Source organism: Parus major, chromosome 12, assembly GCF_001522545.3.
Source record: "Parus major isolate Abel chromosome 12, Parus_major1.1, whole genome shotgun sequence".
Lineage (NCBI taxonomy): Eukaryota > Metazoa > Chordata > Aves > Passeriformes > Paridae > Parus > Parus major.
The window spans coordinates 3,765,717-3,792,630 of record NC_031781.1 but is presented as its reverse complement, the minus strand read 5'-3'; the positions used below and the strand labels follow the sequence as shown (position 1 = coordinate 3,792,630).

At 44.3% G+C, this 26,914-nt stretch overlaps 1 protein-coding gene across 3 annotated transcripts in view; it reads right to left on the bottom strand.

Annotated features, from left to right (window-relative positions):
- The window catches only part of RBM6 (RNA binding motif protein 6), a 57,021-nt gene that overhangs the window by 27,185 nt on the left and 2,922 nt on the right, over positions 1 to 26,914 (bottom strand). For 2 of the 3 annotated variants that reach the window (XM_015640975.3, XM_033517585.1), the window contains exons 2-6: positions 25,329 to 25,438; positions 21,819 to 23,157; positions 20,992 to 21,081; positions 19,962 to 20,031; positions 7,548 to 7,621 (exon numbers count right to left, since the gene is read on the bottom strand). In XM_015640975.3, coding sequence (XP_015496461.1) covers positions 7,548 to 7,621; positions 19,962 to 20,031; positions 20,992 to 21,081; positions 21,819 to 23,157; positions 25,329 to 25,372 — 1,617 coding nt within the window. In that variant the 5' untranslated portion in view covers positions 25,373 to 25,438. Of the gene's footprint in view, positions 1 to 7,547; positions 7,622 to 19,961; positions 20,032 to 20,991; positions 21,082 to 21,818; positions 23,383 to 25,328; positions 25,439 to 26,914 lie in introns of those variants that run through there. The other variant, XM_015640976.2, reaches the window with a different exon arrangement.

Sequence of the window (26,914 nt, the reverse complement as noted above, 5' to 3'; positions counted from 1 at the left end):
CTCAAGTGACGGGTCCTGTGCAAACCATTACGGCAAAACCGTGATAGAATACGGTCTCACTCTGGAAATGAAAGTTGTACATTCACTGAGATGCCCTGATTCACAACTGAACCCGTCCAGACATTTCCCTCTCACTGCCTGCTCATCTCCCTTAAGACACTTCAGTCGTATCATCAGCACCGTCCACTTCTAAGAGTACAGAGGGAATTTCTGAGTGCAGCCGCAGTTTGGTTAGTCACCAGCTTACTTAAAGGATGACTTCAAAAGCATCAAAGCAAATTAGTGCTATGAGTCCTACTACTTTCATATAGGAGCTTGATCAAGGGATTTTACATCCTAATCCAAAATCTCCTTCTGACCATATACACAATCTATCAACTGCACCACACAATCTGTCCTACACCTGATTTACCGTGTTCCTTTGAAGTGCTCTCAGGCTACGAGGTACATACCTTCCAAATGGTTACACAAGGATATACTAAGTTTCTACAGATCTTCACAGAAAATCAACCAATGATGAATGCAAACACAATAAAAAACAGAGTCTGTGACAAAGAGCAGCCAGCAGTAAACCATCGCTCTTTGTTTTAAGGTGAAACTGCACCTATGCGTAGCACATACAGCATAATCTATGACTAACATTTCCCCACTGGCACACAATTATTCCATTAACACATTAGGAGGAGAGGACCTGACAGCTACAGAGACAGGGTGCCATCTGTATCCTGCCCATGCATCCAAAGATTACTTCAAATCTTTCCTAGCTCAAGGCAAGATCTCACCTAGAAACGAATTCAAAGGATGAGTGTTCCAGATGCTTCATCGCTCAGGAAAATGCTTTGTGTACTGAAAATGACCAAACCAAAGTTATTTCTTAAGGAATGCTCTGCCATTGAGTCCTCTACAACACAACTCTAGCCCTGTGGAAGGGGCAGAAGCAGACTTACCCATGCTACACACTGTATTTGGCATGCACAGGCAGAAGTTTTCAAGTACCCCCATTTTTACAACATCAGTGTTGGGCATCAAAGGTCCAGCTGTCTCATGGTGGCTCCTCACTTTGAGCCACCAGTGCAGGGAATAGCCAACCTTTTCCTGCCCAGAAGCTGTGAATGATGCAGCACAAAACTGATAGATCACACAGCCAATCAACCAGAGAGAACTAAACACCTATCTTGTCAATCACTCACAGATCAAATTTCAGGAAATCACAATTATTCCCTCCAGCTCCTGGCACTGTAAACAGAACAGCTAATCCAACAGAGAACTTGATTATCAAGGCATTTATAATCTATAGGGAAAGAATGGTTATTTCAGAGTTACATCATCACACAGATTTGTTAATGTCAACGGGCAAAAAATTCTAGCAAACCCATCACCAGAACAGAAATGCAGGGGCCAGGAGGGAGAGCAGTGTCATTTTAGAGAAGGGTAGAGTGATGCTTTATGTTAAACAACCTATTTATATAGCAGCCCAAGCCAACCTCAGCACACAGAATAGATAATACTGTAATATACAGCAATATTTGAGTCCTGAGATAACCCTGCTGGGCCACACATCCCCAGCAGCAATCAGAGATACTGAGGAAGTCCCACTTAAGCATGTGCTGCATGCTCCAGCCAGCTCACCCAGAAGCTGTCCTCTGGGACAATCCCATCGCAGAGCAGCAGTTCAGCAGCACCAAACACATACAGTCCCTTCCACATGGGTAAGATGAGGCTGAAGGAAAAAGGAGGACAGGATTTTGGAATGCTAGCAGGGAGTGGAGGGACATGGCAAGCTGGGAATCACACAAGTAGAGCAAGAAGATGCAGCTTCACAACTCTTCTAGTGAAAAGTGAACTTATTTTAAAACACATTGGGTAGCATGGTTTGTCTCTTGAGGCAAGGCAGGACAGAGCTGCCAAGAAGGAGGTTGTAGTTTTTTTATCTGGGTAGGGCTGGAGAAAACACATTGATGGGAAGCTACTATTGGCTGAAAGGAAGAGTGTGTGAAGTCTCTGGCAGAAGATCTCTTACAACCTTCTGTGCCAAAGGAAGAAGGACTAGGAGGATTCACACGGCTTGAAGAGCTGAGATGACAGAAGATGTTGAGAAGACAGAAGAGAAAAAGGTCCAGAGAAATATTTTTGGTACTTTTTGGCAGTTACATTTTACAACAAAAGCCACCCATCTCTGCACATGGAGGGTCTCTGCAGCACGCAGAGGTTAACCAGTCCTTCCAAACAAGCAGTGCATTCATCACAGCTTCATTGCAGGATACACACATGTACACCCACACACCCAGCCCTGTCACAGGTCACTGCAGGCAGATCCAACTGCTTATTCACAGGCAAGTGTCTGCCCAGCTCCAGGAGCTTCCCACTGCAGGCTTCCATACTGATCTCAAAAGCTTACAGCTCCAGATAAATGCCACTACGATGTGGTGATTAGTGTGACACAAGAGGGAATGAAAAAGTGATTGACTCAACATGTCCAGCCTCCATGATGTAAGGCCAGGGTGAACTCGTGACAAAGTCACACACTGAATCAGATACAAAAAAACCCCAAATCAGCTCTGCTGCCTGGAAATCCACTCATCCCCTAGCCTGTGGAGAGAACTTTCCATAGGTCAGGTGGCTCATAAAAATTCCTCCAAAATGTGCATGTTTCCCAAACCATTAGGATGTTTACAGAAGAAACTGCCTAGGTATACAAGCCTTTCCCTCACTCAAAGTGGAATACTCCAAAAGCAGATTCTAGAAATCCACACAGTGAAAAGCAGGACAGGCTTTGTGGGGGTGAGGGAGAGCAGGGGAAGAAGAGGTGTGCTAATGATACAACCTGAGCAAAATCCACACACCTAATAATGCAACAAGAAAAGCAGAAGATAATGCCAGCTGTGGATCCAAAGAGGACAGATCAAAAGCAAGGCCATCTCCAGCACCCTTAGCCTACCACACAAACAGATTTCAGTGTATTTGTGGACATGCCACCACCACCCTCAACTGCAGGTTAAAGCTTAAGAGACAGACCAATATTGTCAAGTGAATAAATGATGGATACCAGACAGCCTGTGAAAATTCATTTGAGGCAGGTGTCATCTTCCATTATAGAGGGAATCTGGCAGATTATAGAAAAAAAAATTTCAGACTCCACAATTAGGCACATTCTACCAAAAGGAAAGCAATTAATTTTGATGGTTGGACACACATTTTTTCTTGCAAATTGCAACACACTCCCTGTACCACAGACTTCAATAAATACTCCAAGGCTACAGGTCACAGGAGAAGTTCCATTCTCAGGATAAGCACATGCTCCTTCTTTATTTAATTGGAAAGCCAGAGAGTTGTGGCTTGTTACTGCAAATGTTTTCAGGACAGAAAGTCCTAAGCTTTGCCTGCTTGTTACAGCATCTTGTGGATTTTAACACCAACAGCTACAGTGAAAAGCCTGTGAAATCTGATCTGCACCAGAAGCTCTGTTCACACAGAATACACAAAGGCCTTGAAGTGAATGGATACAGAGGAATAGGCTCAGAGCAGGAGAAACACACAGTTGATGTTTCTAGTTGACAGGAGTGGGACATGCTCAAGTGAGCACCCACAAAATCCAGTAAGAATCCCTCTTACCCTCTCCAGTAAAAAACAAGCAGAGAGTGGACACATTGGTGTATGCAGCAAGCTAAACCAGGACAACACTGCAGGGAAACTGCTCTGACAAGTGCCAGCCTCAGTGCAGGAAGGCACAAGAGCAAGTCTCAAACAACCACTCCAGCACATGCCTGAAGACCTGCACAATAATGTACAGTGTAGACATTTCTAAAAGTTCATGCTATAGCTCTCCTCTTGCCCTCTTTCTTAAGAAATAGAAGGAAAGGATTACAAAGTTCTTAGGTACTAGCAAAAAAAGCTAGGAAATATTCATGCAGTCAGTGTTGCTAAGTTTGAGGCCTGAGCGGATTTGGAGATGATACTAGAGTCAGTTGAGACAAACCATTTGCTCCTGAGCTCAAAAATCCCCTCTTGCTTCCATATGTATAACAACCAGCTCCATCTCAGTGGAAACAGTAAAACATGCAAGCAGCAGACATAGGCTCTTTCCATTTCTCCTCCTGCCTTTATGACACACAACAGTACACAAAGGGTACTTCATTTCCCACCTGATTTTCTCACACCAAGAGACATGCTCATTATGTCTGCTCTTTTCTACACATGAAGGAGGAGCACAAGAATACCACATGCCTATGGACAAGAGCAGCCATGGGATGTAATCCCTAAGTTGCTTCCAAGAAGCCAAGCTGGTACCCTCAGACAGGAACACTACTACACCAGGGGCTACGCCAAAGAAACGCCACATGCCACACCCTTTCAAAAATGAGAATAAGGGAGGGAAAGTTATTTAGGAGAAATCATGTGGCTTAGCAGACAGAAACCCCATTTTCCATTCAAAATAACTTTCTCCCCAAGAGAAAAGCAGCTCATCACAAACAGAAAAGAGGTCTCACACAACTCAAGTGACAGCCAGCGTGAAACAAAAGGCCACCAGGAGCATCACCAACCATGAAGCTGCTACAAGGGCTGGATCTAGGCTCTGCACAACAAGTCAACAGCACATCTGCCCTGCCAGGGCAGAGCCCCCACAAAGGCAGTGGGAGAGCCAGCACCTGGCACCTCACTCCTCCAGCCCTGTAGCCAGAACCTCCACACTGGGAATAACTGCAACCCAGCACCTTTCATGCATATTAGGTGGCACCTTGGTGCTGGAATAAGTTGCCAATGCAACAGTCAACAAGTCAAAGCAATTAATAAGGGACCTGCTGTCATTACTCTAGCTGTGGCAGTTAATACACATGGAATGCAACTCTCCTGCAAAATTAGGGCAACACAGAATATGGGTGTTTCCTTATCACTATATATGTAACAGAAAAGCCCCCTCAAATCTCAGCAGTCGCATATACATGCTAAGATTTACTGAATGGAGGGAGTTGAACCTGGTAAATCTGTAGTTTGCAAGTCTGGCAATGATCTTAAGTGGGTGCTGGTGTATGTCAAGTAAAACAAAAACATTTCACAGTATCAGAATGATACAATATAGGGATGTAGCAAATTGTTCCTCAGGCAGGGGCAGTTCAACAGGCATTAAACAGCATCAGAAATGCTGGTTTTGCACAAGCTATTTATTCCCAGCCTGCAGATGCCTGAGAAAGAGTCAGGTTGACTAGTGAGGGACCAGCATGTCACTTGCTATTTATGCTCTCACAAGTGACTGAATTTGACAGGGACAGTTGATAACCTTCTGAAAATAACTGAACTATCCAAGAATCTGTGTCTTAGCTAACACAGGTTTTTTGTTTTGCAGCTTGCAAAAATGCAGACTCTCGGTCTAAGGAGATGATCTTGTAACTCTACCCTGGAAGTCATTGAAGTGGAATATCTATTCTCTAGGGAGAATTCATAACTCCCTTTTTGAAGATCTCTGTTTGTCTCTGAGAATTTTAAAGTCACTTATTTCCTTTGCAGTATGTCAGGTACAAACATTGCTAGTTTGTTTTTTTCTTTTATTTAGGTAATTAGAAGGGCTCCTTTTCATATTTCGTCAAAAGCAGATTAGACAAGTTAACCTAAGTGGGGCAGTCCAGAAGTTACTGCTCTCCTGACCAAATGCTTGCAGCTTGGGTCATCCCAAACCCCACATGTCTCACTTATCTAACTACTGTAGATCTACTAAAACATGATGAAGATTGGCACATGGAGGCTTGGGAGATTATCCCTTCCAAGCACTCCATCTTCCAGCTTTCCTCTGCACACACACAGAGCCAGGTATAGCAGGAAGAAAACTGGAATACTTTTCATACCCTGTTTTTAGCACATCCCAGATGTGCATGGCTGTGACCTCAACTCTTGTCACTAGCAGGGAAGGGAAGCACAGGAAAGCATTCCCCAGCCTGAATGGCTGCTGTTACTGATGCTGGAGAGGTCAGTAAGCAGCAGTGGAACACCAGCCAGAGCTTCTTCCCATGCATGTGTGTGCAGTGATTTACTGGGCACCTGCAGGCACTCAATTCAGTTTAAGGACTGGTGCCTACAGGCTCTCTGCTGTAGCAATGGACCAAACTTGATCAAGTTAAAATACCTGCCCAATTCTATATACTCCAAATGGGAGAAAGGGCAGAGAAGGCATCAACAATCAGAAAAAGAGAGATTCCCAAATTCCCAGATACTTGGGAGTTGTTCTTGCATAGTTATTTCATAAGAGTAGAACGGTGGAGAGAATACAGAGAGGCATTCGGTTAAAAGCAGTGTCATCTATAATTATAGATTCCCCAGTGACAACAAAATAAATTGGGAATCGTAGAAACACTGAAGGGGAAATAAAAGTTGTCACTGATGGCAAAAGTAATAATTAATTCTGGAGCCTTCTCTCTCTCTGCTCCTCACCACCACCTCGGTGGGAATGTGCCAGGCTCTTTCCCAGCAACAGAATTATTTCTGTAAAACATTTTTCTAAGTTGCAATACCTCTGTAACTGAAAATAGAGGCAAATGCGAGTGCTTAGTGGGACCTTTGAAACCCCAGCTGTGAAGACTCATTAGCTGTAACTACATTTTTGCAGATGCACAGCTCTGAATCTGACTCATAACTCTCCTCCCGTGACAGCAAGACCTGGGATTCAGGTAAAAAGGCTTAAGATAATTGATACAGATTCTTACTCAGGCAAATTAGGAGGAAGAAAGCAGCAAAGAGAAGGCTTAAGGGACATGGTGGAGGAAGAGGGATCAGAAGTTGTCTCTGTTGAGGAATCCATCATTTGCAGTTCCAAGGCACAAGGAGGGCAGTATGATATGGAAATCTATGTTTTATCAAACAAATTTTATGCATCTTGCTCTTGTATGGGGAACAACAGCTCTAGCTTCAAATACCAGGTCAGAGTAAAGGCCCCTCTAGAATAGCTACTGGGGATTTCAGTCATTTTGTCCTTTTAAGGGCTGGAAATGTTCAGGTTTACCAGGCTCAACTGCACGTAAGGGTAGTCCTTGTGTCTGCAGCTCCGGGTTGCCAAAGGACAGGATAGATATGGGGGAGATGCACAATTAAGCATCTCTCCCACACATAAAGCATATGGCAAAGTGGAGCACTCAAGTCACAGCTGACTCAGAGCTGCACACGAGGGTATGCACCTACAGTCACATGTGCATGTGTGTGTGCACGAACAGCCGGGGGAAGCATTTACTGCCAGCACAGCTCTTCCCGACTGCATTTCAGAGAGTACAAAAACAGCAGGGTCAAAACCTGCAGTAGGAGTCTGTCAGCCACCAGCCTCTGACTGCAGCCAGTGTGCTGACACACACCAGGGAAGAAGACAGACCACTTGGTGTCCAGCAGCTCTTTCCTGCTGGCATTTCTAAGCCTGATACAAGATTCTGGTAACAACATTTAAACCGCGGTGTTGTGTATTATACAAGAACAGATCTTCCTTCACAAAAACCTCATTGGCTTTCCACCACCCCACCAAAAAAAAATATATTAAAAATCTTCTAGCAGCATTGACCGAATTGTAAAGCAACCTGGTTGGCTTCCATGCATCCGATGGCCTCTTCCAAGAGTGAAAACTCCACGCAGACATAGCCATAGTCGTAACCTGGGGACAGCATTTAAATACAGACGGGAGTCATGTTAGTGCCTTGTCATAAAGAAAGCCACATTAAATAATCAATTTCCCTTTCCCTCCAATGACAAGCCCTCTAACCACCACCCCTCTACCTCAGAATGAAAAAGAAAGAAACCAGGGACTAGCTGGATGATGATTAACCGTGCAGTTTACCATGAATGTTAATAGTAGTGTTCCCACTTTGCCTCACACAACCCAGTGATAGACACACCCTTTCTTAGGGCAAGAAATAATTGCTTTGCTGTTTGTTTTTTCTAAGTCATAGTGACTTTCCATTGCCAGTTTCACATTTTGTGCTACCTTGGAGGCAGCATTCTCCAAAGTAAGTGTTGATAAATCATTTCCAAGTACCTTGCTGCAGATGTATTTTACACGAATAGCTAGCATTTTAATTGGACAATATTTCAGAAAGAACTAACACTATTCCTTCGCCTTTGCTATTTTTCTTTCAACACCTGCTTACTTTTTGAAGTCCAATCCCTTTGCATTATGAAAAAGTGCAGCTGAGCAGGAATGAGAACTCCAACTTTCTCATTTTGGTATAGATGTCACTGCACACATAACAAGAGGGTGTGGGAGCTTTAAGTTTGGATTCAAGAAACTATAGAGCCTTTACTCCTCTCATTCCTTGGAAAGCTATCTTCTCCATCACTGCAGAAGGGACCCACTGATTTAACTGTGTACTCCAGTTATCTGCTCTGAAGTATGTCCCAAAGTAAAGTGCAGGGTGAACACTACAGAACCTAAGACCAACTCAAGATCCATCCCTGATGTTGAAACTATCTCCAAGAACTGGAGTGCCAAGGAACAGCCCAAAGTCACAACCTCACCCTTCACATGTCAAGGCACATTCCAAAACAGTACTTTCCAGATGACCATGGGCAGAGATGGTCCTACACGGGCATAAGCAGTGAGAGGGCTTGTCTCCCTCCTCCTGCTGCTCTTTTGGCTGGTTTGGAGCAAGAGGAAGGCTGGTCTGCATGTGATTTCTGCCATTTTAGGCACCTAGCTGTCGTGGTGAAGAGTTTGTCTTCCCTCCTACTAAAGATGCACATCTCAACTGTGGTATTTTCAACCCAGGTATGCATCTGGCTCCTACTGTTTCAGCCCTTCACCTTCTATGAAATGTAACTCCATGCATGCTTCTCTCAGGCAAGACATTCTAGCCTCCTGGAAAGCAACCCCCATCTCCCTCAAGCCTACGCCTAAGAACATTTGCTGCACTCTCTAGTTTTCCCTTCCTTCTCACTTTATCTTTGTACTTTACCACATCAAAGACAGGACCACACAAAACTATTTCATCATCAAACCCTACTGATTTTTTAATTTTTTTTTTATTCTGGGAGCTCTTTGCATGTTGTTCTAACAACACAATCCTGACTTTGCACCTTTGCCTTTAATAACAAGACTCCAATTTGAATCTAGCACCTCTTCCACCTTGCAGAGGAATTTATTCCCCCTTCCTGTATTATTTTAGTCAATATAATTATGCTAAACGGAAATTTATCAATCTGTGTGCTGTTCAGCTCAGTGGAATATGCAGTCCAGCAGCACATCTGTGGTAGAAGGCAGCTAAAGCCACCTGACACTCTTACATCAAGTGGGCACCTGGAACTAGAGGTGTGGCTTCAGCTGGCAGGATTGACAGAACCAAATTGATCCAGCTGTTCCCACAGCATCCATTCTGCTCTGCAGTACAGCCACACCAGATCACATTTTGAAAATGAAGTTCTCCTCTCTGCAGAAGGCAGCTGCTCTCCAGAAGCAGTGCTGCCCCTTGCTGGGAGACTGCTCTGCATTCTGGGCAGACACCTCTGCTACTCCATGCACAGTGTGCAGCCTCACGTGGTACATTATTTTAAAGCCTTACTCAAATCCAGAACTCTCGAGTCACTTCTTTCCCTTCTGTTTAAAAAAGGGCTGCATGAATGGTATTCTTCAGCCCATAAGGCTCCTGATTCCCCTTCAGAGAGGATTTTTGAAAGCTGCTGTGATCAACAAGGCAAGATCAGAGCACTATCCTTACTTCCACATGTAGGAGACCTCATGAGAGACACAAAGCAAGATTGCAGAAGTTTTCATTCTATTTGCTCTGCAATAAGAGGACGTTTATATCCCAGTCCTCATGAAGGGAATGAGTAGTTTAGACATGGATTTAATCCAGCATGACACAACTGAGAGCGCAAGGCTGGATGTTATACGGAGATACAAAGGCTCAGACGTTTGGAGGAATGTATGCCAGAGGATCATTCCAAGCATTACATGGAGACAGTTAAGGGGAAGCCAAGCACATTTTTCCTTCTGCACTTTCCCCATCTCTGCTCTCCCCCACCAAACTCATAAACATAGCAGCAATAACATATACAAAAATAATAACTGTGGCCCCCATATCCTGCCAAAATGCAGCTCCAGGCCAGACGTTCAGCTCTTGTGGTCGGCTCGCAGAGGGACGCAGCGTTCTGGAATTCACTACAAGCTGTCCTTGCACAGACAGCACTGAAGTAGTGATGCAAGAAGAGAGCAGCCTGGAGCCACTTGCTGAAAACCACTGCTGAAGACGTGTGGGGGCTTGACACTTTTCCTCTCCCCCAGATCCGGAGCTTTGCATGGATCTGACAAGCACACTCAGGATGTGAGAACTACGGAGTAACATCAGCCTGGGGCGGCACACCACCCCTGCTCTGCCCCCCTGCCCCCAGCTCCTCCAGAGCATCCTTCCATTTTAGACCATAGCAGGGAGGCGATGATATGGAAGCCCGTGGAACAATGGCACCACACCTTGAAACCCCAATGGCTGCTGATTTTTCCACCATCTGCAACAATCACATTACCCAGAGAACAACACTTGAAACATAACCAAGTGACTTGAGGCTGGTTCTTAAGGTGGAGCAACTACAGAGGCTCCTGCCACCAGCTGTTGCTGTGCCTCTTCCCTGCCTCCTCCATAGGACTGGTCCAGCTCTGTGCAGCAGCTGCTGAGCTTGGATGTTTTTGTTTCCAAAGCCTTCACACAGTTTGCCTGTCAGAATGCCAACAATTTAGGTGCTGTTACCAGAAGCAGGGCATGGGATTTCAATGGAGGAATAGGACCAGGCACCTAATAGAGGAACTGGTTCCATAGGCATCCCAAGGTAAGCAGTGCTCCCCTGTGAGTGAGAGATCTTGGACACCCTCTGGTATTCTTCAGGTCATAGCAGTAAAACCAAAGCAATCAAACCAGCAAAGCAAAACCACTGCTGAAGAACAGTGTGGGGTTTTTGACTCAGAGGCCTAACTTCATGTGCAAGGTTTCACATGAAGATATAAATCCTGGTATCTTCATCTACTGATTAGTACAATACTACAATTCCAGAATCCACAAGAAATTAGAATGGAGTAATGATTTGCAGAAAAATATATGATCAAAATAAACCCTGTCAAAAAGGAAAGAAATTCATTTGTTGTAATCTCCCCCACACAACCTCTGAGCACGCTTCAGCACAGCTACACTGTCCAAATGATCTTTCCAACAGAAATGCTTGAACTTGTCCAGATTTTTGCCCTAGCACAGCCATAAAACATGCACGTCCTCATCTCCCCCCATGTTTTAGGTCAACTGTGTAAAAGGACTCTTGTACCTTATTTAGCTACTTCCTTTCAGCTGTGCAAGTCTACAGTACCACAGGCTGTGTACGACGGATGAAATCAGAATGCAAGGAGAGCGTGCACATAGATTGCAGAAGACTTCTGCTTTCCCTTAAGTGCTTCTATGTATACACAATCCTTTACGGATGCTCCCAAAGCATGCTCGGCTGTCTTCTGCACTGAAAATGGCACAAACGCTTAATACTTAGGAGTAAGGACACATTTAGAGCTCCAGGAAGCTGCTCTGCGAGCATTGGAATGAGGAACATTCTGCCTCTGAAACAGACGTGTTTTAGCAAAGTGAATTTTGACAGCAAATGGAGGGTCCCTGCTAGCATGCAATGGTTTGGCTAAAAATCCTGAAAGCCTGCCTTAAAATTACTGTTCTTTGGCTTCAGATATAGAGATCAAAGACTTGAGATTTAAAATAAGTCTTGTCTCTACACAGACACAGTTTCTACAGAACAACTGACACATAGTAATGTGTTACTTCAGCATAGTTTGTTATATCAAAGATCTAAATAAAGGAAAACCATAATGTTGTTCTCATAGGGGCTGTAAGCAGTGTGAAGACAAAAAAAAAAATATCTCTGGAGTTTTAGAAGACCAAACGAAAAGATCCTGTAGTGACAGCAGCCCTATCTGTGCCAAAGCAAAGATAGTTTTGGAAAGAAGGCAGGATGGCAACATGACAAAGGCATCCAATCTGAGAGGCGATCCAGCTTCTTGATTCTAGGAATGGGTGTGCAGTCAGTCGTGCTCCTGCACAACTCCAACAAGCTTAAGGCATTAGGTCATCTCACATCCACAGAGAGCCATCACCTGCCTTTGTAAAATCAACTGTGACAAACCCCTGGCTGCTCTGAGGGGAACAAAGATGTTCCTTCTCCAGGACAGGAAGAAGATGGTCTCCCATTAAGGTAAATCCTGTAACAGCTCACCAAAGGACACTACATTAACCTGCCAGTGTGGCAGAGGGCCCTGCATCTGCCAGGTGGGCAGATGGATGCAATGCAGTCTCCATAGGCAGAGAGCTTCCCCACCATCCCAACAACATTTCACTTGTGTTTTTTCCCCTAGAATAAGACAGAACTATCACAGAAAAAAAGCACATGCACTTCTGGGGACTTCTAGGACTCTAGAACTCTTCTAGGACTCAGAGATGGCACATGAAAGCAGAGCCTTGGCCAGCAGCTGAAGCAGGAGATTCTTGCTGCTCACTCCCCCCAGAGACAGCTTGGCAGAGCAGGGTGCAGCTGAGGAAATGCTCCACAGAGTTTCACCCATGCTAGAGAAGAAAGTTCTATTGCTCCAAGGGCATGAAGTATGGAGTGACTATGAAGGACTTCTACATCCCTGAAGGAATCCACGGTCTCATGCACTGACCTTTGGGGAGCTCAGGTAATGGAGATAGGGATTGTGCACCCTGTTCTCAGAGAATCTGCCATTCTGTGGTTAAAAGGAAGATCTAAGTCAGGAATGGGAGATTTTGGCAATGTGCCCATGATCCCGGGCACAAGATTGGCCTCTTACCTCCAAGGAAAGATGAGGATGTAGGTGATCCATACCAGAGTGAACAAAACTGGAGAACACAGGGCTTTCTCTGGATCTCTGTGCTATTACACTGGGCTACTATTAGGAGGCATCATACACTCAGTGCTTCCAAGAAAACAGGAGCTCCTGGACGTGCTCAGGAATGGCTATACCTGTGCTTACTCAGCAGGCAGTGAGGATGGACAGCAGAGTAGTGCCTTCTGTGGTGGGCAGAGGAAATAAATCTGCCCACCAGTCTGAAAAGCTGGAGGGCACCCCCGCAGCACGGCAGGGACGGCGGCAATCTATCTAGGCTACCATAGAAGCCAAAATCATGAGCTCTCTCAATACCAGCTGGTGGATTCTGAGCATCCATAAATTTGTCAGATCTCTTTACTGCACAGATAAATTGGTCTTCAGAGTTACTAAGGCTGAAGAGCTGTACTAGAATGAACAGGACAATCTGCAACAAGCCATATCCCAAATCCCTTTCAAAGGCTGAGCATTTACAAGCCACACCTGCTGCTGGTCCTGCTGTCCCTCTGTGTAAAGAAGTACACTCTTACACACTCATTCATGACAGAGAACAACACTGAAACCTCAGGAAATGAAACAGAGCTGTATTCTGAAAGATAGAGCACTACAGTCCATCCTCCTCCCTCCATCCTGGAGAACAAGACACAGAAAGGACCTGACTGAGAGACACCCTCAAAGGCAGACACCAGCAGCTCCATAAACTACAGGAACTACTACAGTCAGAGCCCCAAATGGCTGTCAACCCTTCTTGACTGAAGGAGGATAGTTTATACACCAGCAAAAATGAGAGAAGGGAAAAAATCCAATGCTAAGATTGTACACACTGTAGTTTTATTAAGGACAAAGTATCGGATTATGTTTGTACAGAAACCTGGAATCTGAGGAAGGTTGAGGCTTTCACTAAATTCCATGAGAGAGGACTGTGAGCTGCATACCTGGGAAGGTGTTCCATCCAGGAACTTGGTTTTAAAGTGCTGCTAATGTCAACCTGGTCCTCCAGGATATATGACTTGTCATCTTAGCACAAGGTAATCAAGGTAATGTCAGTACACTGTGCAAACCTTGAAGTTTTGCTCCAGAGATGCAAAAGGAATGAGCACCTTTGTAAAAATGGATTCTGCATGTCAAAAAGGCTGTAAGCATGTTTTACGGATGGATGTGTTTGTTGCCTTTTCAGAATAGGCCTTATAACCCTCAACCAAGGTTGATCATTATCACAAACACTGACAGAGATCAGATTTGTACTTCCTATTTCCTAAGGTACCACATCACAGATGAGGACAGAGCAACAACACCTTTTACTTCAAGAGACAATGCACTAGTGCCCTGAAACCAAGCAAGGCAAGCCAAAAGCCTACTGCCCACACAGCTGGGAAAACTGGCAAGGACTGCTATTGATGACCATGGACTACTTCCAGCTAAGTGTATTTTTTGGCTCTTGGCAGGCTATTCTGGCTATAAGCTAGAATCAATTGGTTCAGGCAGATCAGTGCTGAAAATATTTCCACAAGTCCTGGCAGGTGAGCCCTGCAGTCCTCTGCTGATGATTGTGGGATCTGACCATGCCTCAAGGGGAAACTCCTCCTGTGCTACAGCACCTGGTGGGCTCAGGGATGGTCACCTCAGCTCCCACCAAGTGCCTGAGGTCTGCATGCCTGAGTCATGGCTGATGCAGCCAAGTGAGCCACACAACCTTTACTGTGCAAAGCACTAAACACAGCAACAGATTATTTGTCCTATGGTGCATCAGCACCAGCCTTGGTGGTGAGCCAAGCTCTCCTCTGTATAATTTGCACAACAGGCCAGATGCCCCTCTGCACCACAGCATGTGCTAGAGACATCCCACAGCAACCCACATGTGGCATGTGCTTTGTACCAAACCTGAGAATCTAAGTTCTTGGGAGACCTAGTCCTGTGGGGAAGCCTCCAGCTCACCATAAATCCACCCTTCAGAGAGGTTTCCCCAAGGGTCACTCCAGAAAGGAAACAAAAAGAAAGGAATCACTCCAGAAAGGAAACAAAAAGGCTTCCATTTGGCACAGTTCCAGAAACACTCCCTCTCCCTGGAGGAGCAGTTCACCTCTCCAGTCCTACCTAAAGCTGGGAGCTGCAGCACGATGGCACCTGTGGCAGGAGCAGCATCTTGCCAGCACTCCTGGCCTCCAAGAGCAGCCCTTCCCAAACACCACCCACAGCAAGGAAGCTAAAATCCTGTTATATGTGGGCCTGACAAATGCACAGCCATGTCTGCCTCAAGGGAAAAGCAATCTCACTGCCTTGGAATGCACTCCAGCCATAGAAAATGGAGAACTTATCCCTACTAAGAGGCGCACCAATTTAAAAAACAAAAAAACAAAAAAACATCTGCACCAATTTTTTCATTGTGAGCTGGAAACTTCTGGACCCTTAGATTATGAGCTTTAGCAAAATACAACACTGAAAAATACAATTCTGAATTCCAGAGGCTTCCTGATATATTCTTGAAACCAATGATTCACTGTTGTGATATACAAGATAGACTGCACTTGGAGGGGAAAAAAAAAAGCAGCACCTTTTAAAGATTTATCTAAGGGGCTTATTAATATTTAACAGGGCACCAATGCGGCAGAGCTTAGAGAGAACAAGCAAGATAATCTAGTTTTTTGTAGGACTTGGCCGAGGCAATTTTAAGTTTAACACAGGGAAGGATAAGGGAAGCAGTTCCAAGCACCACATAAGGGGCTAATCTGGAGAAATGAAACAGAACATGAATGCCAGGGCAAGAAGGTGGCTGAGCAAGCAGTACTTTTAGTGGCAATAATACTTGCTAAAAAAAAAGAAAAAAGCTTTTCAAAATGGAGCAGGCAGCTGCCATAAAGCAGCTCATGTTTTCAGGTGACACTACATTTCTTGGGTGTTCCTCCATCACAGAAAGAAGCCTGTCCTTTAGCATCAGTCACCTGTATCTGTGCAGACATTGCTCTGGCCCTAAGCATTACTGCTGCTCAGGGAGCTTTTACCTGCTCCAGGCATTCCTGTTCCATGGCTGCTTTGCTCCTCAGGGGTGCTGTATTGTGTTCCCACATACCCACCCAGGGTTCAAAAGTGAGTATTGGCAAGGGTCAGAATAGGGTTTAAAAATTCCAAACTTCCCAATTTCTGAAGTGCTGCACTAATTTAGAGAGTAAAGGTGTGGGGCAGATCTCAGTGCTCCTGCTGACTAGAATCCAGTCACCTGGTCCCTCCAGGTCCACACTTGAGAACTCCTCTCTGTCATGCTGCTCTCCACCTTAGTGAGAGAGTCCATTCTCCATCAGGCTCTCCAAGCCCAGCAAAAATTCTTCTCAGTTCTCCAGATGGGCTTGTGGAGTGAACTAGAAAAGTCTCATGGGCTGCCAGCCATTTCTCAGGCTTATTTCCCTGAACAGCTTTCCCAGCTGCTGGTACCAACACTAACACGAATCCTGGTTGGAAAACACATGTTCCAAGCTTGTCCCACTGCATGCTGCATCCAGGAGAACAATTTGAACAGAAGGCTCAGAGTGTGCCTTGTGCTTTCACTTATTACTTTGGACACCACTGCAGTGTCTTTTAAGATAAGCAGTCCTTTAAGATAAGGCTGGCTTCATGTGCTTCCTTCTCCAGGGCACAAGTGTGTGACTCAGCCAGAGCTCTGTGCGTATCACAACCTCAAGATGGGATCTCAGGCTTATGTCTGACATTAGCCAGGGAAGCAGAAATAAAGCCTGATGAAAATCAGGCAGGAGGTAAGCTTAAAATATGATCAAAATCAAAACCAGGGCAAGGTGTGTTCATGTTAGACTCCTCAAAGGTCAAAAGGTATCAGCTTCAAGTTCCTGTCAGTCAGCACTGAGGCAGGAGCATGGACAGTAACAGGAGGAGTAGAGACCCCACATCATGAGCAGCCAGTGCTGTCACACACTGCACTAACACCTCCACAGAGGGGACACCATGGTGTAAAGCCACACGAAATCCCTGAGCCCAGCAAGCAGAGACAAACACCTTCAGATGGGATAGGGGAGCTCACAACCCCTTCACAGAGAGCTGCTGACAAGTCATCACCACAAGCACCTACAGGAGCAATGGGACATCCATGCTCTGCCTCCACACAAGGCTCCAGGACATAGTGCACACCAAAGCAGCTGATAGTCCTTGAGAAGACTCCACGGTCACCTCAAGGTTTGCTCTTTGCAAAGATTAATTGGACAAACATGACCAAACGCACTTGAGAACACAAGCTGAAAGATTTAATATAGTTATTTCTGCCAAGGCTTGCTTACACATCACACTGGAAGAAGCCCTCTTCCCCAAAAAAAGGATTTGGCACTTTCAGTTTGAATGTACAGGCATCAACTCAAAAATCTAACTGATAGAAATTGCACATTAATGTCTTTTAGGGTAATACTATAACGTCTGACTTTGACATTTTATCATTGTAAATATCTGCCTCTTTGATTTAAATAGAATTACTATGCCACTTCTTAAGGTCTCTCCTTCCACTGCCTTGTTTAAAATCTAGCCATCATTTCAGTTTGTGGGCTTCAGAGACAAAATAATCTAAAGAATCAACAGCTTGAATGCATACAAAAATCACACCAGGTATATTAAGAACAGAGTTCCATTCTCAGCACAGCCTTCAGTGAAAATAGACTTTCCTTCGCACATACTGAGTATGTAAAAAAAACAAGGGGCTTTTTATAAAGAAATTGAGCTGCTTTTTCCAAGAAATATCAACCATATATTTTTCCCCAAACCAGAAAGAATATTGTAGAAGATCATACAGTGGAATCATTACACTGAAGCTGCTGAGATAAGCTTTATGATAAGCGTTATCTTTTTGAGAAACTGATCCAAACCTCACTTATTTCGAGTTAATTGCGTGTTATTTGTTACGGCTGTTATTGTTCCCCCCACAGCTGCAGGCATTCTTTTCTCAAACACACTCAACATGCATACTCATGATTAATGTTATTTTTAACATTTCTGGACAGCACTCAAAAATATACAACCCACTCAGACTGTCTTAGCACGTGCTCCTCTGAGCCAGGCTGCCATCGTCCCACTGAGCCGATACAGCAGCGCAGGTGTATCCCAGAGACATCAGTAATCCCATCAGTTATCCCAGAGACATCAGTAATAAAAAAAAGGTTTGTTTTTAATTCTTATGGATATTTACATACACACCCCATCACAAAAGCTCTGCTTAGCCTGTGACTGGCCTCTAGTTTCAGAGAGGTTTAGCTTTTCAGAAGTTAATATTAATTCAATTCTATACATTTCTCAAGGAAGAGCAAATGTGAAAAGCTTAATTTTAAAAGGATTCATTTTACTACAGCTTCTGGTTACCCAATTTCTAAAAGAAGTATTCACTATGCAAGAAGCTTTTATTGCCCTAGACATATCCATCTTGTGCAAGAAAGATCAGAGAGCTGTTTAAATGCAGCCTCAGGACACGATGCAAAACAAAGACACTGGAGCCTCCATTGTAACCTTGAACAAAAGCTACACCACTTAAATGACTGATGTTGACTGCACAGGGTTAAACAACAGCTTTACACAGCTCATAAAACATGAGCTAATTTTAACTTCATTCTTTGCCTCCCCACAATTGCCAGAAAAACTTTTTAAAAAGCCAACTTTGCAGCTGAAGAGACAGCCTGAAACAGAATGCAGCTCTTGGAAAGACAGCAGAAAACTGCAACCCTCGCATCACATGTGACCACCCGCAGACACCGGAGCTTCTACACAAAACTTCAGACGCTGTGTCTCATCCTGAGCAGCCTTTGAAACAGGGAAGGAGAAGGAAGAAACAGCAGTTCTCTAATGAGGGCAGTAAGTCCTAATAACGTATATGGGAAGAGACTTGCAAAGAAATTTCCAGTTCAAGTTGATTTATTACTGAAGTGACATGTTTCAGAAGGAAAAAAAACCCCACAACTGACAAATCTCATCAGCAAAGGCCAAAAAGGAGCGTGTTGCAATTATTGTGTTGCAGTCAGTGCTGTGTGGGTGACGACAGCCATGCTGAACTATGCTTAGAAAAGAGGAAAGGAAGCAAGAAAGACTAACTGTGCCCCTTAAGCCCTGCTTGTTGGGCCAGATTACGTGACACAGGGATGTTCTTTAGTTCAAAGGTTCCTGAGAAGGTTGTGAAATCTCCTTTGACAGCTTCCAGAAACCAAAATACACTTGAGAAATACCCCACTGCCCCAGTTTCTCTCCCCAGTTACTAAACGCATTGGAAGCTTTTATATAATGTATTAACACCAAGAATTCCAGCTGCTCCACATACAACCCATACTGAAAATAAGAAAAAGCACTAATGAATGTAGAAGCCTCTGCTCTCCTAGGTTTAAAAAAAACAAATTAAAATAAAATACCAGTTTCCAGGTATTCCCTACTAGTATTATCCACACCAATCCCCAGGACTCACCCTTCCTACCATCGCACATCTCTGTTCCAGTACAACTTTTTCACAAAGCAGCCTTGTAAAATATTTCTTTCTTCAGAATCCTATACACACTGATCAGAAGTACAGCAGAACTTTATTCTTTGAATGAGGAAGAACATCCAGACCCAATATTTGGATATCTGCTTATAAAACTTACTTTGTCTTTTTTTTTAACCTGTCGTCGTACCTAAGCAGAGCACCAGTTTCAGGATACTGAGGGAGAAATGTTAGGATGGAACAGGTTTCCTGAGGATGCTATTTGTGCAGCATTTGTTCAACAGTAAGACCACCTCAGAAACAAGATTTAGAACAATCCAAAAGGATTTAGTACTAGTTTAAAAAAAAAAAAACAACAAAAAAACTATGGAGGAGTTAACCTGCTGTCCCATTTACTCTTGACAGCAATTAGAACAGCCTTAGTGCTCTTCCTGCTGCTCCTGCACCTCTCCAGAGGCAGCTGGACACATGCTCTACCTCTGAGGCAGTAGTGAGTATAGCCATCAATTTTGAGGACAAGAGGACAAACAAAATTCAGAGGGCATTTTCATTAAAAAATACTTGCCATTAGGGCATGTAAGACTTTAACCATATTTCCTAAGAGGTTATTGGTGTAAAAAATACCCTGTGGTCACCTTGAAAGTAGAAGCACTGGAAAAGCATTCTCACCTGAGCTGTAATCTTTCAGTCGCAGGTCCTTCACAGGTGTCCCATCAGGCCCTCGGAAAGCATTGAGGATCTACAAGAAAAATGAGATCTACTTCATCTCCAAAATCCAACCTCCAAACCCAAGGTACTTGTCAGTGCACATTTCTGTCTCTCCAAGAGATCTATTCTTTCTAGGTTAAGTCCGTTACAAACTGACACACTTTTCAGCAGTACCTGAGAAATGTTACCGAGTTTTCAAAGTGTTTTTGGGCTTTGTTTGAAGAAGTGAGCACCATTTACACCACAATTCAACTGTTCAAAGGTTTACTACACTGGTTTCAGCCAGATGGTTCAATTCCAATCCTTATTTAAGGTCAAAGATGTCCCACTGCCTTTAAGAAAATCAAAGTACAAGGGCAACTGTTCTGAGTCTTATCACCCTCTGAAGGGCAAAGTTCCTCCTGTGATGATCACTACAGCTAACCCTAGCAAAAACTACTCCATATAGGGGTTCTCATACCTGGAACTTTCACCAAATAGACAAAAAACCCCAAAACTGGAGTCCTAATTCATAACAGAAGCTTTAGGAAATGGAGCTACTTTCACCTTGTAGCCAAGATAATTTTATTTTTTTTCACTAAAAGCAGCAGGAACAGCAGACATCTTTTCCATCTTTGTAAGATCTCATTTAAGCAATTTCAAGTAACTAAGAACAAACAAGTTCACTTAGACACTACATGTCTTCTGAGCCCAAAATAGTAGTAACAATATTTGGTATATATAAAGCAGTGATGAAGTAAGGCATGTTGCAGAGTCTGGAGTCAAGGCTTCTAGCTATCAACACCCCACATGCAACCACAGGAAAACTCATCACTTCTAGAACCCCCAAAAACCCAAAATAATCAGATAACAGGTAACATTGCAGCGACTTCTAAATCTGGATTTTTCCCCTGGGGAAATGACAGACCATCTGATATGCATTAACCAGACTTCAAAGTGGTACTTTAGAAACTCTCAATAGAAGTTTCTGGATGAGAAACATCCCACTTACATCATCCTTTGTGGCAGTTTCAGGCACTCCTCCTAGTCGAATGAGCTTGCTTGGTTTCACATATTTGGGGCAGGTCCGGTAGTCTTGGTCCTTGAGTTCATACAATCAAGATGGTTTTACAAATGAGAGATGCTGGCTCAACATACACAAGCAGCAGCAAAATAAAGCAGGGGAAAATTCAAAGGCAAAGGCCCATAAGCAGCCTGACTCAAAGCTTTAACCCCTGTTGGAGATTCAGGGAGCTCTGGAGCTCATGTTCACTGAGCTCACTAGCTGTATAGTAAGATCTAGCTCCAGGAAAATAAAATGGGCAGATCATATCTCTCTGTTTTCCAGCAATGGGAGATTCAAACTCAACAGTAGTTATTCAAATTCAATAGCACTTGGTAGTGGAAAGCTCCAGGTTTCCAAGATAACTCTGAAGGAAAACAAAACAGTTGTACAGAGGCCCACACAAGCCAGTAGCTTCTGATACTGCTCATAAACAACATCCAGGGGAAAATAACAAAGGAAGTTTACCTGTAACCACTTCCCCCAACACCATCTGTCTGGCCTTTTTCAACTCAAGGACTTTCTGAAGTCCTGTGTAGAACCTTTTCTGGTTCTACATATTTAGCAGCTCTCACTTGCTAAACTTCACTTCTCTTGGGAAGTGCTTTTGATATAGAAAGGGTGCCCATTAAACAACCCAGAGCAGAGAAGGATCTCAGAGAAGGATGATGAACTGAACAGAACTGATGGGATATGGATGAAGACTCCTTCTCAACTCCCTCCATTCTTTGGCCAACACACATTTAACAGAGACATCAATTGACAAAGACACCTACCTGAAGGTTCTTATAGGGCCTAGAATCTTTGCTGGGTTTTCCTTCTGCAAAGGACTTGCCATGTTCATAATCAAACATTTGATGCCCTGGCAGCCGGTGATCCACATCACGATATTCCATGTTCCGGTAGTCTGTATCTTGCCTCCCAAGGAAATCCAGGTCACCTTCACCCTTTAACCCAAGATCTGAATCGGATCTTTGCTGCTCCCCCCCAGAAAGCTGCTGCTGTTGCTGCTTGTTAGCAAAGGTCTGAGGTTGCTCCTCTTGGTCCTGAAGAGTAGGAAGAGGTCCGCGGCTATTTTGGAAATTGTGCGAAGTGTCATCTTCAAGACCCAGTCCCAGGGACTCCTCTTCTCTGGCTGGTGCTTCTGAGTGTTGAAATTCTCCTTTTTGGCTACCAAAGGGACTTCTATCTAGACTAAGTGCAGACTCATCTCTTTTGCTGGTGCTTAAACCAGAGCCCTCTCTTTCTGCTAAAGGTACAGTAGATTGGTTGTGCCTAAAATCTACAAGGCTTTGATCCACGGGAGGCATTTCCCTATCTGAAAAGTCCATGGGAGGAGCCACATCTCTGCTCCTAAAATCCTGATCAGATCGGGATCTGTGCCTATTTCTGAAGTCTGACGATGGTGCGTTCCTGTTTCTGAAGTCCAGATCAGAAGTGCCCACAGCCCTGAAGTCCACATCAGGTACATCCCTATTTCTGAAGTCTGAATAGGAATGTTCTCTGCCCCTGTAGTCTAACTCAGACATGTCTCTTGCCCTAAAGTCTGAATGAGGCCCGTCTCTACCTCTGAAGTCAAAATCGTAAGACCCCCTTCCCCTGAAGTCTGATGGAGGTTCCTCCCTGCCCCTGTAATCCATATTATGTGCTTCCCTATCCCTGTAGTTCATACGGAACGTGTCCCTGTTCCTGTAGTCCCCTGAAGGAACATCCCCACCCCTGAAGTCCATAGGAGGTCCTTCTCTCTCCCGGAAGTCTCCAGAGTACATATCCCTGCCCCTGTACTCAGAAGGGGGTGGCTCCCTGCCTCTGAAATCCATCTGAGATTCATCTCTGCCCTGGAAGTCAGATGGTGGGAAATCCCTGCCCCTGAAATCATGGTGCCCGTCCCCACCTCTGAAGTCACTACGTGGTCCATCTCTAGCTCCATAGCTGAAAGAAGGTTCCTCTCTGTTGGCAAACTGAGGATTGAGGAGGCCTGAGAGTGCCTGGATATCAAAAGGAAGTGATTTTCTGCCAGAGAAGTTGCCAGAGTGTCTTTCTTGACCAAGACTATCAAGGGAAGGAGGATATTCCCTGTTCCACCCGGGAGCAAACCTTTCTTCTTGGCTCCCACTGTAGAAATAAAGACAGTATTATTCATAACGTGCTTAAGAGTCTGAAATCTACACAGCAGCACATTCTTCTCTAAACTTTTATAGAGCTGTGTAACAGTCTAAGATCCGCAGAAGATATTGATGTTTGGCAGTTTAAGATGAGGCAGCATACGACAGATGTGAGAAAGTAAACTTGGGTGCTCCCATTTCAGCACAATTTCCAGAAGCACTCAACAGGGAATACCTGCAATATTAATGGGTTAATGATGGCAGCAATCCACATAGTCCTGCACTGCACACAGCTCTGCAGCCGTCTGAGGTGCCAGCAGCTGGTGTGTTGGTTCACTAGCATCACCAGCACACACCTGTGAGGAACCCAGGAGTTTAAGCTCTCCGGGTTCATCAACTTAACACATCATCCTGAGGCACGTGAAAGCAGAGGTTACCAAACAGGCTTTACTGACATGCTACAAGACTCATTTATGTTTCCTTGTGCTGGAGTCCAAACTGGGAAATTCTGAAAGCCATCAGTTCAGACACTGTGGGTGCCTCACAGGACTATGCCAACAATCAACATCCAAGTGCTCGTGCCTCCAGACTGTCTTACACTGAGTTCACAAGACTATGGCTAGGAGCTCTCCCAGTATCCCCATAAAAACACTCAGGAACAAGTTTCCTCTTAAGGCAGCTTTTCAAAATCCAATGGGGCTGGATTTTTTTTTTTGGGGGGGGGGATGGGTTTTGAGGTGGGACTATCTGATTTTTCATCTAAGCATGACTCCAATACATTTTTTAAAAAACAGAATAATACAGTATCAGCACTTTTTTAAATAACACCAAATGCTAGCCAAAGCAGTGGGCATTTCCTTAGCAACTACAGCAAGTCCTGTTATACTCTGAGTTTCACTACAGAATCACTCACCAAGATTAATCAAAGCATACACAGATTTCCTAAGGTACACGGTCCATTTCACCACCATGTAGAATAGCAATTAAAACTTGGATCAAGATCAGCAGTCCCCACTCAATACATTAAAGAATGATGCCAATAAAATCCACTTAAAATCATCAGAGCAGCACTATTGATGTCATCACAAGACAATCACTCCCTCATCAACACTGTTACTACATGTTCTGGAGGATACTGATTTTCATCAGCCTTCTCAACACATTACAGTAGACAATTATTTGAAGTATTCTTATGGCAGAAATCTAAGGCATGCCATGAGCATTAACTTTATCATATTTTAAAGGTACTGAGGTGCACACATGAGCAAAGGATGAAGGAATTATGCACAACAAAGGAAAATTCTAGATTTTGGTGGCTTCATTTTTATACCCAGCGCTCTCCTGCAAACACAGGTCTCAGTAACAACCAGAGGAACACAAACTAATAAAAACATTGTGATGTGCAGGCAGGTCAGCTGCACATGAATCTTTAGAACAGTTGCAGTGACATTCAAAAAAGTCTTAGGAAAGAGTAGATGGGGATATAGACTTTTTGCAAGTGCATGAAGTGGTAGGACAACAGGGAATTGGCTTAAACTGAAAGAGAGTGGGTTTAGATTAGATACCAGGAGTAAATTCTTCCCTGTCAGGATGGTGAGGCCCTGGCACAGGTTGCCCAGAGAAGCTGTGGATGCCCCATCTCTGGAAGGGTTCAAGGCCTGGCTGGATGGGGCTTGGAGCAGACTGGAATAGTGGAAAGTGTCCCTGCCCATTGTAGGGGTGTGGAACAAGATGGTACCTTCCAATCAAACCATTCTGTGATTCTATGATGTATGGACTTATTAACTTCATGGAAAGAATTGAACTCTCAAAGTTTTCATAAAATCATGTGTGCAAGGAATGTGCCAGTACTTCTGAACTCATTTTCTTCTCTTACAGGTGTTAACAACACATAATACCAAAAGCCATATAGCACACCACCTTAGCTCACAACAGCTAAACTAAGTATCACTGAAAAAAGTGGTGTGGAGAAGGACTAGAAATGTTAAAAGCAGCTGTTGCTTAAAAACTAAATTAAAAACTTCACAGAAATGCAAAAACCATCAATTAACTTGTCTGTTGTTTGGCAATCACAACTAGCTCCATAAAGACCTCACAACTTCTACCAAAACAGTAAACAGAGTTCCCAAGGCTTACTGTATTTAAGAATGTTCCTGAAATAAACTATACATAAGTGCTTACCGAAAAGATCCCATTCTGTTGCCTTGTCGATGGTCTCCCCACATTTTGGTCTTGTCTGGTAGGCCTCCAGAAATGGTTAATTCACTCTAACAACACCCAGATACCACTACCTGTTGAATAAACAACATGATGATAAGCCACAAGGCAAAGAACATGACATAAGAAAAACACTGCTGGTAAGAAGGGGTATGTGTAACATGTGATCAGGAACCACAGATACACAAGACCACACTCAGGCATGAATGAATTCAAGCGTTGCATTTCTCCACGTTCAAATTTGTAAGCGTCAAATGACTCCTGAAATCAAACTGTCAATATGGTGGGCAAACAATTTGATATCTGCTTTGATTAACATAGAGCTTTCCAACATACTGTGCTGTCTGACACCATTCAGGGTGCAGCTAGAAATGTGAGAACGCCGCCATCTATAAACAACAAGGACCGCTGACGAACAACAGTTTGCAATTAATGTTTAATCCAAACTACTTTTGCCAAAAGCTCTTGGCTGCTCAAGGAAATGATCACCACTCTTGGTCTACCACAGATACTCTGCCCTCAGAAGTATGTAGATAACGGAGGAGGTTTTGCCAATAAATCATGACAGGCACTGTTCTCCAACGCTGCCCTCATCAAGCGGAGTGACGCAAGTAACACTTGCCTCAACAGAAATCTAAAATTTCATCCACTTCCTCCCACCAGCAGAGAAGGTGAGGATTTCCTGGCGATAACCAAAGCCAGAACTTGAAAAAGGAAGTACTTCCGTCTTTCCAAAAGAAAAAAAAAAAACAAAAAAAAAGCTTCAGCAGATCATGGAGAAAACTGAGGGAGATGGGATGGCACCCTGATGGCCTCAAACCTGCCCTGGCCAATCCAGCTGCAGTGGTGCAGGGGGTGCCATGTCACCAGACCACAGCTGGGAGACCTGGTGCTTACAAAGTGTTCCAAAGCGGGATTATTTAACTCCAGTGGTTGAGGGGACAGAGGACAGTACAGACAGTCACTGCCAGGCCTGGCTGGAGCAGCTCTTGTCAAAGAAAGGCACACAAAGTCCTGTTTGTTCTCCCTTCCAAAGGTCAGCGCTGCCATAGTGGAGGCAGGTCAGCAGAGCAGGTTATGACAGATCTTCCACCAGAGAGCGATTCCGGATGCTGCTGCTGCTGGCAGCTGTCTGTGCCAAGGAGCTGAGGTGCCAAGAGAGAGTCCATGCTCTTCCCAGGGTCCATTACCCACCAGGGAAGGCTCAGGTGGGAGCCAGGGACAGCAGGTTCTGGCAGAAACAAAGCATGCAGAGGTGGAGGAAGGCAACCTGTGTAATCACCGCCGATCCATCCACTTCAATGTCACTTCCAAAGAAACAGATCCATTCCATTGGCCATTCAAGCCCAGGAGTACCAGTTTGCTCACATTTTACATGGCTCTTGATAAATAACCACCCTGGTCTCAAGGATTTCCTCCATCTTTCTAGGAGAAAAAGTTCTCTAAGAGAACCAACACCACGCCCCCTTCATGGCAAGGGCAGGCAAAGGGAGATGGTTCCGGTTGTCAGCCAATCCTTTCCTCTGAGATCTTTTGCAGCCTACAGACCT